This window comes from Macaca thibetana, chromosome 4 (assembly GCF_024542745.1).
Source record: "Macaca thibetana thibetana isolate TM-01 chromosome 4, ASM2454274v1, whole genome shotgun sequence".
Lineage (NCBI taxonomy): Eukaryota > Metazoa > Chordata > Mammalia > Primates > Cercopithecidae > Macaca > Macaca thibetana.
In genome coordinates this window covers 149013706-149029135 of record NC_065581.1, presented here as the reverse complement: position 1 = coordinate 149029135, position 15430 = coordinate 149013706, and the positions used below count along the sequence as shown (strand labels likewise).

At 38.5% G+C, this 15430-nt stretch overlaps 2 protein-coding genes across 3 annotated transcripts in view; one reads left to right on the top strand and one right to left on the bottom strand.

Annotated features, from left to right (window-relative positions):
* Positions 1-7091, top strand: part of NT5DC1 (5'-nucleotidase domain containing 1) — a 147759-nt gene extending 140668 nt beyond the window's left edge. For both annotated transcript variants that reach the window (XM_050786623.1, XM_050786622.1), the window contains exons 10-12: positions 224-385; positions 981-1149; positions 5679-7091. In XM_050786623.1, the coding sequence (XP_050642580.1) occupies positions 224-385; positions 981-1149; positions 5679-5794 (447 nt within the window). In that variant the 3' untranslated portion in view covers positions 5795-7091. The remainder of the gene's footprint in view (positions 1-223; positions 386-980; positions 1150-5678) is intronic.
* Positions 7092-11372: 4281 nt separating this feature from the next.
* On the bottom strand, positions 11373-15420 carry TSPYL4 (TSPY like 4). Its single transcript, XM_050786626.1, has 2 exons — positions 13338-15420; positions 11373-11820 (listed from the first exon to the last, which is right to left on the bottom strand). Exon 1 carries the CDS (start codon positions 15293-15295, stop codon positions 14051-14053), a length of 1245 nt encoding a protein of 414 aa, XP_050642583.1. The 5' UTR covers positions 15296-15420; the 3' UTR covers positions 11373-11820; positions 13338-14050.
* Positions 15421-15430: the final 10 nt, after the last annotated feature.

Below are 15430 nucleotides of genomic sequence, written 5' to 3'. Positions count from 1 at the left end.
ATGTGTTGTATAACTTCTTAAGACAAATCTGGCACCCTGTGAATCAAATGAGACAAGTTGATGGTCACCTGTGAGGTTATTAAAGACGTTTAAGCTGTTTATGCAGTTTTTGATTGTCATACTCTGATGCCTGTTGAGAAATTTTCTTCTTCTTTATATGAAATAAATGCCACTCTCTTTCACAATTCTATGCCTCAAACAGCATCTGCTATCTGTCTTACAGGTTGTTTATTTTGGTGACAGCATGCATTCAGACATTTTCCCAGCTCGTCACTATAGTAATTGGGAGACAGTCCTCATCCTGGAAGAACTCAGAGGGGATGAAGGCGCAAGGAGTCAGAGGCCTGAGGAGTCAGAGCCTCTAGAGAAGAAAGGAAAATATGAGGTTAGGGTTCCCTGCATCTCTTTCCTTGAAAGAAAAATATTTATGTTTGAAAGCTAAAGTATCTTTATACTACTTGACTCCAAAATTGTCCTGGTCAGGCTGAATGCCATCATGTTTAAAAAAAAAGACTAATAATTTGAAACTTTGTACCAATTTTATTGACTTCATGTTCTATTTATACTGAAAGCAATAAATAATAATCCTGTCCTCATTCCTTTTTAAAAAATAAATACTAAATAAGAAAATTAGACCAAGTTTTTTTTTAACTACCCTTTAGACATCATCATCATCATAATAGAATTACAGAGTTATTTTTATTATAGGGAAAAAAATTCTCTTTCTAGGTTGCTCTGTTTGGGCTAGTTTTCAGATAATAACTAACTGACCATATAAAAAGCTAGTTTCTGTTTAAAATAAAGGATACTTCATAATAAGGAGGAAATATTATTCCTGTTCCAAAAACTTAATGTGTGCCCAAAGCCTATTTGTAGATTCCTACAGGGTTTCAAAGGTTTTATTTACTTCATAGACAAAAAAGTTATGAGATTGAACATTAGTTAATCACCATTTTAATTATTCTGTTCTCTTGTTTCAGGGACCAAAAGCAAAGCCTTTAAATACTTCATCTAAAAAATGGGGCTCTTTTTTTATTGATTCAGTTTGGGGACTGGAAAACACAGAAGACTCCTTGGTTTATACATGGTCTTGTAAGAGAATCACTACTTACAGCACTATTGCAATTCCAAGTATTGAAGCAATTGCAGGTAAGGGGGAACATACCTATAAAGCTTCATCTGTTACTAGACAACAATGAGCAGTACTAGAATTCTTGTCTTTAAGAAAAAGAAATCGTCTGACAACATTGATTTATCTTTGGGGAAAACATCTTCTAGATATGGAACCTAGGTAATTAGGACCAGCACTTCTGTGGGAGGCAACTACAAAAGCTCGACAATTTATTTTTTTTTTTATTTTTTTTTTTTTTTTGAGACAGAGTCTTGCTCTGTCGCCCAGGCTGGGGTGCAGTGGCCGGATCTCAGCTCACTGCAAGCTCCGCCTCCCGGGTTTAGACCATTCTCCTGCCTCAGCCTCCCGAGTAGCTGGGACTACAGGCGCCCGCCACCTCGCCCGGCTAGTTTTTTGTATTTTTTAGTAGAGACGGGGTTTCACCGTGTTAGCCAGGATGGTCTCGATCTCCTGACCTCGTGATCCGCCCGTCTCGGCCTCCCAAAGTGCTGGGATTACAGGCTTGAGCCACCGTGCCCGGCCTATTTTTTTTTTTAATTCAGCTTGGAGGCATATTATAAATTTAGGGAAGAGTTACCAGGACAAGCTGAGGAGGCCCAGTAAGGTGAACCTCGCATTTGAGGCTACTTTTCCCCCTGGGTGTTTGCTGATTCTGGAGAGGGCACCACAGAGGGTGAGTGGGCCTTTCAGTAACTTCATGAATCTACAGGAATAGGAACTGGAGGAGAGGGCCTGCCTGAGGAGGAGTGGGTCTGGTGAACTCCCTCAATCTATGTTGAGGCCCTGAAGTGCTTTACTTTAGAATAAGGATGAATTGAGAAGAAATCTCCATTTTCACAGGAACTAAAACTCAGCTTGAAATCAGCTGAATACCTAAAATTGGATTGAGGAGATTCCAAATTAGTAGTGCCCCAATATATTAGTAGAAACAAATATAGATTCTCTTTTGAGGAGGATAACATCATTCTAGGACTCAAATTATTTCTAAAAACAATTCATATAAAATTCAGCACATAATGAAAAATAGCCAGGCACATAAAGATATGAGACCACACTAACAGAAATAACCATGCTTATTATAGTCAAATACAGAAACGGAAGGAATGAGAAATTTGGTAGAGACAAAAACTATGGTATAAACTGTGATATAAAAAGAATGGAGATTGCAGAATTTAAATATTTAAAAAATGAAATTAAGAACTTAACAGGTGGATTTAATAGCAAATTAGACAGAGATGAAAAGTCAGTGCACTGGAAATTAGGTCAAAAGAACATATTTGGAATGAAACAGTAAGAGAAAAATCATAAAAGGTACAGAAGAGAGACTGAGACATAAAAGATATAGTGAGAAGGAGTAAGGTTTCTATATGGCCAGCCTTCTGTATTCTCGGGTTTCACATTTTCAGATTCAACCGGCTGTGGATAAAAATTATTCAGAGGAAAAAAACAATAAAACATAATACAACAATTTAAAATGTTACAAATTTTTAAAAATACAGTATAACTATTTACATAGCATTTACATCGTATTCGATATAAGTAATCTAGTGATGAATTAAAGTATACAGGAAGATGTATGTAGGTTTAATGCAAATATTATGCCATTTTTTGACTTGAGCATGCGCAGGTTTTGGTATCACAGGGGTGCCCTGCAGATACTGAGGGTCATCTGTGATTGGAGTCCCAGGAGATGAGAGAATAAGGGAGATGAGAGAAAAGTGATGGGAAAAAAATAAGCCAAAGGTTTAAGAAGCCCAAAGAAATGAAACAAAATGAATAAAAAGAAATTCAGAGTTAACTGCTAAATGCCAAAGATAATTAAATATTAAAAGCAATCAAGAGTATAAATATAGATTAAATAACAGATTGACATCTGACTTATCAGAAACAGAGAAGAGTCAAAGACAATAGAATGATGACTTTAAATTGCTGAAAGAAAATCCTGTGAATCTTGATGGAATTCTATACCCAGTAAACTTTTTAAAGAATAAAAGTAAAATATTGGCTGGGCTTGGTGGCTTATGCCTGTAATCCCAGCACTTTGGGAGGCCGAGGCGGGCGGGTGGATCGATACATCTGAGGTCAGGAGTTTGAGACCAGTCTGGCCAACATGGTGAAACCCCGTCTCTACTAAAAATACAGAAATTAGCCAGGTGTGGTGGTGGGTGCCTGTAATCCCAGCTTCTCAGGAGGTTGAGGCAGGAGAATTGCTTGAAGCTGCGAGGCAGAAGTTGCAATGAGCTGGGATCACACCACTGCACTCCAGCCTAGGTAACAGAGCAAGACTCTGTCTCAAAAATAACAAAAAAAAGTAAAATATTTTTAGACAGAATAATAAAGAAAATGTATATCCAGAAACCTGTACTAGAGGAAATAAAGATTATTGTTCTCCAGGTACAATTAAAAATAATTCATGTTGGAAGACTGGAAATGCAAGAAGAATGTATGTGATATAAGTATATGGTATAAGTGTATGAATTAAAAATGAATGCTTAGTGTTTGAAACAATAAAAATTAAAGTCCCATGGGATTTACATAAATAGAGAATTAAAATGCCTGACAACAATGGCATGTATATGCCAGAGTGGGGCAGCAAAAATTAACATGTTCTAACATGCTAGAATTAAACAATTAAGGATAAGACTATGTTCAATATTGATGTCGGAAATGCATGTTGTAATCTCTAAAATAACTGTCAAAAGAATTGTGATGATATACATATACCAACCTACTATGTAAAATAATTTAAGAATCTAAAAGAAAACAAAGGGGATGAGAGAATATTAAGAATCAGCAAGACAAATGGAAAGCATTTAGTAAAATGTTTAATTTAAACCTGAAGTAATTACATTAAATATATGTGACCAAATACTCCAATTAATAGCTGATTTTTTAAAAATAACAATACTCAGCCGGGCACTGTGGCTCACACCTGTAATCCTTGCACTTAGTAGAGATGGGGTTTTACCATGTTAGCCAGGATGGTCTCCATCTCCTGACCTCGTGATCTGCCCACCTCGGCCTCCCAAAGTGCAAGGTTGTTTATAAGAGATATATCTAAGACATAAGGATTCAGAAAGTTTAAATATCAAAAGATGGATGAAATAATACCATGCTAACAGTAACCAAAAGAGAGAGTAACTGCATTAATATGAAACACAGTAGATATTAAGGGGAAAAATGATTAGCATGAGAGAGATCACTTCATAAATACAAACTCTTAGTTCTCAGAAATATATAACTGCCAGTCTAAGATACTCACAAAGTCCCCTGTCCTCTCTCAGGTCAGAGCTTAGTGTCTCCATTTTCACAATACCAAGAAAATGCCTAAGAAAGAAAACATCCACTCTCCTTTATACAGGCCTATGCTTTTCCGCTTGGATTCTTCGTTTCCAAGTTTCCTTCAGCATTTGGCAAAGGGTTTGAGGAGAAAACCGGCAGAGTCCAGTTCTCTAACCCTTCCTTTACAGTGGTCCTAGCCCCTCAATGTTTGTCTCTGCAGCCCTGCAAGACTGCCAAAATCTCTACTGGTTTTTCTGCTGCTTATAGTAACCCCTACCACCAGCCAGAATCCCAGCACCAGAGGAGAAAAGCTGAAGCTTAGTGCTAGCTCCTCTCTCCGCTGGTTCCTCCTTCCCAGGAATTGTATCTTAAGTCTTGGTTGCCTCTTTAGCTCTCTGGTGACTTCAGTCTCATGTTTGTATTTTATCCAGATTTTCTAGTTGAAGTTAGAAGTCTAGTTAATTTTTTTGAACTTCAGATTCTTCTTCCTTCAATTGAAGAAAGTTGCCATGTTGTATGTATTAAAATTCTTAGTTAGCTAAGCATTTGAAGATTATTCTTAGTAACCTTCTTCCTGGGACCATGAAGAAGATTATTAGGTCTCATTCACCAGTTACATGATCCTCTGAGGAGGGCCTGGGAGATTTTTTTTTAAATTTTTATTCAGATAAGCTTTCATATTTTTGTATTAACTTCTGTGCAGAGTATTAAAATTAAACTCACTAGTTAGAGCTCTGGGGATGATTTGAGATATCTCTAAATGTGATTTGCCTTAAGCATTATTATAAATTGTATAGGGAAAGATATCTAACTCTTCATCCTAAGTGACCTTTGATAGACCTTTTCTGTAATATGGGAGAAAGAATAAAATTAAATTGTTTTAAATGAGATAGGAAGTGAAAAATAACTTAGTACATCCCTTTTGCCTCTTAAAACCTTATATTCAAGTAATGTTTCTGTATTTGTGGATATTCTGTTAGACATGGTTATCTCGTTCACATTTAAATGCCTAGAAGCCTTTTTTATAGCTGTTGTAAAAGTTTGTATTTATTAGCCATATATATGTTACAATGGTGAATGGTTTATACACATTTTTAACCTTACAATAATAGCTACACAGAGACCTACTGAAGGAGCAAAAGAAATGTTAAAATTTTACAGGTTTCAAAAATAAGTTTTACTATCAGTGAATATCAAGTTTTGATTTGTTTATGAAAGGCATTCAGAGGCCTGTGCAATAATTAAACTTTTTTTTCCTCCCCAGAATTACCTCTGGACTACAAATTTACAAGATTCTCTTCAAGCAATTCAAAAACAGCTGGCTACTATCCAAATCCTCCACTGGTCTTAACAAGCGATGAGACACTGATATCCAAATAAGTTGTCTTTATTGGAAAATGAAGTGAAGACCCATATATGCAGTAAAAAAAAAAAAAAAAAAAAAAAATCAAAAAATACTGTAAAAGACTTTAAGGAACGAGTTTTATTGACCAAGAAGTTGATATTTGCCCATAGGTCTCCTTTCTATAAATCATCTTGATGTTTAACAACTCTTATTATATTAAAATCTTAGTATCCTAAAACTTAGAACCTTATTGATATTTTCTATACAATAGTTTTGTGATTAGAATTCACCTGGGGACACACACTCCCACACACAGTCACTCTTACACATATGCCTAGTTCAGTGGTTCTCAAAGTGTGATCCATAGACTAATAGCAGAGCATTACCTGAGAACTTGATAATGCACATTGCAGGCCCCACCCAAAACCTGTTGAATCAGAAGCTCTGAGAGTGGGGCCTACCAATCTGTGGTTTAACAAGCCCATCAGGTGATTCTAATTTACACTACAGTTTGAGACCCACCGACCTAGAACATATCCTCCAGAGACTTGGCTTAATTGGTCTGGCTAAATATAGCTGAACATTGTTACCTTTTATATGCCCTAGGACTTCCAAAATCACCCTATCCAACAAAATCTTATTCCTCAGTATTAATTCCTCTCATTGGGAAGAAATTTGTAGTTGAAACTATTTAATTTAATTTGAATTTAATTTCTGTAATTGGGAAGGAGGGTAATAATGAACAAAAAGTTTGAGAAAAAATGCTTTAAGGGGTTTTACAGGCATACTACAGTCCAGGACTGTGGTGTTCTATGTGCTATGTATAGTCATATTAGTAGCTATTTGTTGCAAGATACTTGAAGCCAAATGTTTGCAGTATAGGTTCCTGGCTACTCTTTAAGCTGTGATTTCACTCTGTCTATCATGGGCAGTATTAGAAAACATACTGGTTTTCACTATCTGGTTTTCAAACACTATCATTATTTTACCTGGATTGTAGTGGAGAATTGAGCATATCAATGCATGCATTGGAAAGAAAAAAATTTTGTTGAAATTTGGAAATGTTCAGCTAAATCCCAGATATACTGTGGGATGAGTTATCTCAGGGTAGGTAAAAAAAAAAAAAATTACTAAAATTTTTCCCTCACAGTCAGTAGCTTTCTTTGATATTTAACAATAAGTATATAGTGATATACTTGAAGTTTATGTCCAGAATGTCATTGGAATATTACAATGAGCATAAATAAGCTTAGGACTACATGAAAGATGCTATCTCGTATATGCTTTAAATAGAAAATTGATTTCTTTTAAAAATAAAGCTATTTTTCCTTATCCATGTTTATTCTGTAAATGGCAAATAATACATCTTTAAATACTTATAAACTACTGTTAATATGAAAAATGAGAACTCCAAAATAAGAAATAATTGCACTTTTTGGGCCACTGAGTAGTGGCGGGGGTTCGGGAGGCAGAATTCGGTTGTCAGAAGTTCTACGCGCCCCTTTAGCATTCTACCTAAAGACCCTGAACAAGTTACCACCAAATTTGGCTTCGGTTTTTTCCATCTTATAAAAGGAGAGGTTTAGTTTATTTCTAAGTTTCCTTCCTTTCTAGCAGTCAGTATTTCTTCTAATGAATGTTTTTTTCTATAATTAGCAAGACTATAATTTGGTTTTTTAAATTTGTATTTCATTGTTTCTAAAAAGTGCCAGTGTTTCTGATTGGATATGAAGATTAAAAATAATCATCCAAATGTGGCACCAAAAAAATTAAAAAGAAAATATTAAAGTAGTTATATGAAACAAAAAAATTGTATAAATGGGCAGAAGACATGTAATATTTGCATACAGGCAAACATTCATAATCTAAAGGACACCTAAAAATAGATTTAAGGGAGCGGAGGTTTTCTTTGCTGGCCACTGTTCATCGCATCAGCAGAGGAAAGATCTGAATGACTCAGTGACCAAGTGTTTTGTCAGAATCTGGTATTTGGAATACTGAGGTAGTAAAAACTTCAACTGAACCATGAATTGCAATCTAAAATCAACTGAGTTTGTTAAACTCTAAACTGAAATCAAGTATTATTTCCCCACCAATGTTCATATCCAAAAATAACTTTAAATACACACACTTTTAGCGAACTGGTTTGAATGAAAATAAATTTATATAATTATTTTATATAACAAATCAGCATAAAGTGGAAAATCAAACTGCCTCTCTAGGTATAATAACCTTGACTGAATGGTAGAAATACATGGATAGCTTTTTAAAATATTCAGTGTTGGAGTAACAGGCCCTTACATCTTGAGCACAAGAAGACTATCCTAACAGTTGGTTCCCAGATTGGTGCAAGACTGGAATACACTTGACTGCTTTTGTTAAAGCCATGACAGCATACCAAGTAATTCACCCAGTATGGTCGTATGGCCATCCTTGAAAATCCCTGGGCATGGTCCAGTTCACATGGAATGAATTCAAAAAGGTGTCTCTTGTTGGTCTCTAGAACTATCCTCAGAAATAATAGTAAAATAGTGGTCATGAGTGCTGACTCCTCACTAGGCTACTTCATGTACATTGTCTTGTTTACTCTCTACAGCAACCATATGAGATGCATATAATTATTAAATTGTACAGATGGGAAAACTGAAATTCAGAGTGATTAAATACAATGCTTGCTCTACGTTACACTGTTACTAAGAGAGCAATACATGAACTCAGGTTTGATCCTCAAAATCACACTTTTAATTACTTGATACATAATGTCTTCCAATGTTGAATCTAGACTGGGGCAAATTCTCAGCCCAAAACCACACTTCAATTTAGCAATAATGCCATTCTAGGACATAAGAGGGATTAAAAGTGAAGACACAGTCTCTAAAGTAATTCATAATTTAGCCAAATATATTAAATATCTGTAATATAAAACTTACCTAGGAGAGTAAAATAGAGATCCAAGAATCATAGGAGTCCTAAAGTATATAATGAATTTGCTCTTCTTGGAAGCCACACACTCCAAGGTCATCAGTAAGCAGGCCTACTCTTTCTTCGTATTCTGGGTTAATGTTCACCTTGACTGCTTGGTAAATTTCCCTCAGTTGCTGAAGTAACCAAAATGGAGAATGAGTGATGAAAACTCATCTTTGAGTAAAATTAGTGGGAAATGGGATATCTGGGCCTATAGAGAAGTTGGGTCATTACTTACAATGACAACTAGAAAACTACATAGACTGCTTGACAATTACTTTCTTGAACCACGTACCTGTTCACAGACTTTTCAAAAAACAAGTTTGTTTTACTTTTTTTGGTACTTTGGTCATGTTACTTCCTTGTAAAGATCAAAGTTTAATAAAGCTTAACAAAGTTTAATAAAGAAAAGGAATAAACTACTATCTAAATGTGTTAAAAGCAATCACCAAGTTTAATCAATTAAAAAATATTCTTTTAATTTAACGGAAATGTCAGCAGTTCTTTACAATGCTTAGCAGCTAAATTCCGTGAGTATAACATTTAATGTCTTTTTGGTACATTAAATGTTCAATGCCTTTGATGAAGGGAACAAACTGTTAAATTTCATTCATGTGCAGCAAACATCAAGATTACGTAAGTAAATTCAGATGTGTTCATCTGTAACTGTATGGAATCCTGTATTAAATCAAGGGATAAAATGTACTCCTGTCAAAGGCTGTTCATGAATGATTAAACATAACCTTCAACTGAGGCCTGAATACTCATGTCAATAGGGTTTAACATTTGTATGCCAAATTTACTACCATAGCTGTGATAGTGTGGAAGGTATGCTAGCTTGAAATCAGAAAACTCAGCAGTGAGACTTGCATCTTAGGCAGTTTACTTCCACTTTCTGGACCTCTGTTTTCTCAACTATTTAAATGGAAAGAATAAAATTTGTTACAAGGTTTATCAAAGTAATATGAGACTGCACTTCGAAGTGCCTGACATACCTCAGATCTTTTGAGGAGATTGTGAAGCCAGGGAATATGTCACTGAAACAAGATCAAATATCCAGGTCTTAAATTGTGATTCTATAGGACAGGAACTCAAAAATTAAAAATACAGGTAAGAGTTTTAGTTTTTGTTCGTTAATGACGAAAACTTTTAAGGACGCTTGAGTTAGCTGGAGACAAAGCAGCAGCACCAGGAGTAATGGGGAGAAGGGCCTGATAAGAAGGTCAGAGAAGCCTTTTATAAGTGTCTGGCTTGTGCTGAATGCCCAGAAATGGAAGCCCAAGGAAATGTTGTGTGAGGACCAGGAAATTATGCAGTGTCACCACTACTCACAGAGATTATCGCCTGAGAAGACTAAAATGATAATACTTCTTAGGTGACCAGAGGATGGGAGAACCTCTTAACAGGTTTGGAGGTCCACATAAAGAATAATTGGGGTCTAGAATTATGGAAGAAAAAGCAATACAAAGAAATGGAGCAGGGCTATAGCAGTGAACCAATTGGTTGGTAAGTGAAACCTGTAAGATGCCTAATTGAGTAACTTAATGACTAATTTTATTAGACTAAACGGAACAGAAACCATGCTAATCTGTAACAAATAAGTGGCACCAGCCTATTAGAGTGAATGCTATTGGTTAGACTAAAGCAGATAATAAGCCAAGTGTAGGAAAAATGACATTTTCTGATTACATCCAGAACAGGCACAGAAAATGTATAATAAAGCTTGAAACAGGTGGTTGACAATGCAGAAATCAGTCACTGAACTGAAAAGGTAAGATGAACATTGTTAGGGGAATTTAGGATTAAGATGGATGTAGAGCTTGCAAAAGAAAACCTAGGTCTCTAATACTTAAAGTTCTCCAGCCCTAGAAAAAAATACTGCAGCAAGAAATTGCAGGTCACAATTGCACCAGGAGTCAGCATCTATCTAACTGTATGTTTAATTAAGTTTCTAACTCAAATGAGAAATTTTGGGCCATTTTTGTCAAATTTTTGCTTAGATGGCTACAAATACTTGGCAATTCATTTTCACAGATTTTGCAGCATCCATAAAGCCCTCCTTACTGCAGAGAATGCAGAGGTATTTATCCAATAAAACTTCATGTAATTGCTGCTATACAGCAAAACTATCATTACTGGTAATTAAAGTTGTGATACCTGATATCATTTGTCTCTAGACATTTTATTTCATGTTTTCTTGGTATTCTTTTTAAAGCCACACACTGGTGTAAGAAAATAATGTAAGTAGCACTCAGAATACACAATAATTAATTCTTCCAAAAGTCTATCTTAAGCTTATTGAGAGTTAGACCTCGGAAGGCACAGTTAATATAAATGTAATGAACAAGGATGCTGCATAGACAAGTTTTCCACTGAAAACAGTATTTTAAGTGATACTATATGGTGCTTCAATTACCACCAAAAACTGCACTGTTATATAGAAAAAATAATGCTCATGAGTATGCAGTTGTAGTTGGGCTTCTATTTACCATTTTTCAAGTGAAAAATCTTAGGAGGTTTGGTGGCTGTTGCTTTTTTTTTTTTTTTTTTTTTTTTTTTTTTAACTTTCAGGATGATAGTTACTGGTATCATTTGATAACTTTAATGATTTCCCAACCTTAAATTAACCTAGACAACAGAATTTTTTATTTATTTTTATTTTTTGATGAAAACAAGAAATACAGTAGTGACACTTTGTTTTTCCTTCAAGCACATGGGAGAAGACAAAAGTACTAATAATCATCATTGAGTTTGACAGAGAAATTCTACTAGTACTTACACTGCTTAGGAACATAAATGTCAAGTACATTACTAGGGCAAGAAGTATCAAGTAAGACAACAGAGTCATATTTTTCTTTTTGAGGTTATTTTCACAAGACATAGCAACAATTTGTAAAATATTCAGACTACTGAAAGATAACATTCAAATTATATTTCTAAGAATAGAGCCATATATGAACAGAGAGCAGAACAAGCTAATACATTAATGAATATTCACTGAAGTCTTCATACTGCACAGGACACAAATTTGGTATTTTTGCACATGTTGTCAATTATAAGCAAAAAGCAGGCCTGTAAACATCAATTTTGTCATAGGCTGAAACGGAGAAAGGAAATAGATTTTACTCAAAAACAGTGACATAAGGAGCATACACCATTAATCTTCCACACATATAAAGGTCACTCCTAGGATAATCGAGAGGAAACACCCTTACAGTTTTGTTTACAAAAATCTACTGGTGAATTCAAGGACTTAGGAAAAATTGAAGGAAAATCTTCCTCCAAGCATACGATTTAAATACCAGCTCCTCTTCCCTGGGGCGCACCTCAGGGGCCTACCCTCCCACCCCTGACCCTGCAGGGTCTTTCCTGTAGGCCTTTCCAAACCCACTCCACAGCAGGCTCATTTCTGTTCTGGACTTACTCAGTTTCCCAACCTAGACTAACCTCTCCACTGTGTGTGTTCAGACCTCCTCAACCCTAAAGGGGCTTAGGTCAAAGCCTTCAAAATCGAAAGGGAAAAATTCCCCTTATCCCCTACAAGGAGGCTGGAGATCTTCCAGAATGCAGGCTGCAGCCTGCTTCTTCATTTGTTAGGAGCAGGGAAGGAAATGCAGAAGCTGAAAAATGAGGGCCAAGAAAGCCAGGCAATAGGATGAAGACACATGGGACATCAGGGCAGGAACAAAGTAGTACAAAGGAGAAGAATGACCTATAAAATGCTACCCTTGGGTCATTTCCAAGCAGTCCAAGGCCTGAAAAAGCATTTCCATCTTTAGAAAAGTGGAGTGAAGCTAAGTTTTGGTTGCCTTCGCTCACATCCTGTTCAGGACCTGTCCTGAACCCATCACTGTAAGGCCCTTCTCTCTCTTTCCAGCTTCTCAAACTAAAAGCTCAAGAAATACACAGGTTTTGGTAGAATGGATAGGGTAAAAGATAAAGATGTCAAAACCTGCCTAAAAGAACACTGCCTATAACTAAACAACCTATAGGTCTCCCTTTGAAATTGTCAGACCTTGCTAAAGGAAGTGGGGTGGAGGAATAAGGGCAATAAGAGATCTGGAACCCATTTAATCATACCTTTCCTCTCTGAACACAATCAAGGAAAGAGCAAATTAAACAAAAAGTCTGCTTTGCCAGTTTTGTTTTCTGTTCATAAGCTAAAACTGCTTCAGAGTAAAAGGGAAGAAAAGAAGGGATGGGAGGGAGAAGGGAAGGGGGAGGGAGAGAAAGAAAGAGACACAGAGACAGAGGCATAAGAAGTCTCACATTCCAGAAATATCTCTTCCTCAATGCCCCAACTCTGGCAACTTTGTCATATTCAGAGTGGGAGCAGGCGGGGAAAAGAGGAAATGCCTAAAGAAGTTGCTCAGATTAAGGATGGTTTGTTGGCTAGCAATCAGAAAGACTAAGCTGGAAGGGACTGCGTTCCAGCCTTGCTTTGGGCACTGTCACATATGGCTGCCCATCCTGGTGGTAGGGGGTGTTCCTGTGAGCTCCCTGGGAGCTACGTCTACAGATAGTTCCTGAAGGCAGACAATGGTGGCCTAAGCAAAGTTCAACCAGAAGGTAAGAGAAAGTAGGGCTGGGCTATAGCACAGGCTTCATACTTACCAGTAGCTGGTCATGATGTAGAGTAACCAAAGGTACAGGAACACCAATGTGATATCATGGAACACTTTTCATCTATTACCTCATTCATGCCTAGCAGTCACCCACCAGCCACCAGCTTGTTCTACCAGATAACCAGTAGGGTGGATGGCACAAGCCCAGGAAGGCAGCTGGGATCCAGTTGGTGGTAGTCTGGAATGTCCAATTTGGGTTGACAGCTGGGTTAAGATATCAGTTTTGTCTTGCAGTGGTAATACCTAAAGAGCTTACCATAAGTACATGGGTATCAGGTACACAGCCAGCATAAAGTATGAAGCCCAGTAGTTATTTGTGAAGATGTATCAAGATTCTTTGTGGTACAGAACCACCTAAACTGGGAGAAGACCACGGTCACAGACAGGGTCCAAGCCATGCAAAGAAAGGCAGTATGGTACAGTACATCTATAGTATCATGTTTGGCATAGAAGCCGTAGAAGGCCATGCACTTGAAACATGTTAACACAATGCAGAAAAGCATGAAGGTCCAGAGGAAGAATGGCATGGGCAGGTAAGCCAATAATCTTGCAACTGATTACTGAAGATTTAGAAGAACCAAAGGAAAAGATAATCCGCAGTATGAAGAGAAAGCAGACAGAAGACTGCATGCTGTTGGCCAAGCATAGGTCCAAGAGGAGGTGGTAAGGAAACTTGTGCAGAAGCTTCTCACAGGACAGAGATTAGCCAGACTGGAACCTGAAGGATCTGGCGCTCTCCACTGGCTGCCTTGGTGGGCCTCGAATTCCTCTACGGGGCCCTTCACCCATCAGGTAGTATTGTAGGGGATTGGGCCACAGTTCTCCTTTGATAATCTCTGCAATTCTGTCGAATTCTAGAAGGCTGTGGTCTGAAAACCAGTTGAAGAAACTAGGGATAGTGTTCCCTTCCCGGTTTCTGTGGATATGAGCCTGGGGATCTTGGCCTCGGTGCCAGCGGATTGGAGTGGAAAGAGACACCACTCGCCCGGAGGATCTGCGCTCATATTCCTTGACAAGCCCCTCATTTCGGAAGTAGGGGTTGCCCTGAAAGATGAACTTGAATTTGCAGCCTGCTCTGGGGTGTTTAAGCTCCTCCACCTCCAAATTGATCATGTACCTCAGCATGTCTTCATCTTGGCCACTGATCATAGGTGACAGCTGGGGGTGGTTTCGAAAGGCAGTGACCCAGAAACCTGGGATATTTTGGATAATGAAACTTCTGCGCTGCATGTGGAGTCTTCGCATGCGGCCAAACTTGCGCTCAAGCTGAAGGAAGGCCCTGTCAGCCTGGGCATTTACGTTTGACAACTCTTGATCGATGGCCTCCAGCGAGTCCATGCAGTTATTGATCTTCGGGGCCCTGGGCCGTGTCTCCTCTTTCACCCCTCCTGCCACCTTTTTTTCCTTCTGCACTACCTTCTTTTCCTCCATCACCGCCCCTGCTTCTCCCTCCTTTTCCACCGCTGCTGACATGGCGCACTTTTTAGTCGTCACTTCCTTGGCCTTCTTCCGGGCTATCATCTGAGACCCCAACCCCCCTGCGCCACAGGCTTCTAGAGCCTTCTGCCCAGCAGGGCCACGGGGCTCTCCAAGCTGACAGCCATTTTTCTGGCTGTTATCAGCAGCCTCGGAGGCAAAGGCTGCTTCCAGACCTTTCGTAGAAGGTGGAGCATCCTCCTGCCCGGCTTTGGTCGCCACACAGCCGCGACTCCCGGCAACTGGGACGCGGAGCGCGGGGCCGCAGTCAACAGGATCGCGGGATGCACCTCCCTCCGCAGCGGTCTCCAGGCTGCCCCCACCTGTGTTCGCCATCACCTGTGTCGCCTCGGTTTCTTCATGGAGCACTTGGCACTGGTCTAGGTCCGGATCTCCTGAGGCATGGTCGGGAGCAGCCAGGTCGCCGGTTTGGGCGAGAGGGAGCTTGTTGCCCCCATCCAGGCCGCTCATTTTGGTAGAAGTCAGACTGGCGGTAGAGGGAGAGTTCCTTGTCTCCGCAGCGGCCGCACTCTGCCCGAAACGTCTAGCGCCACCCCTCTTTTACTCGCCGCGGTGCTACCATGGCAACCGGTGATGTCAGAGCGG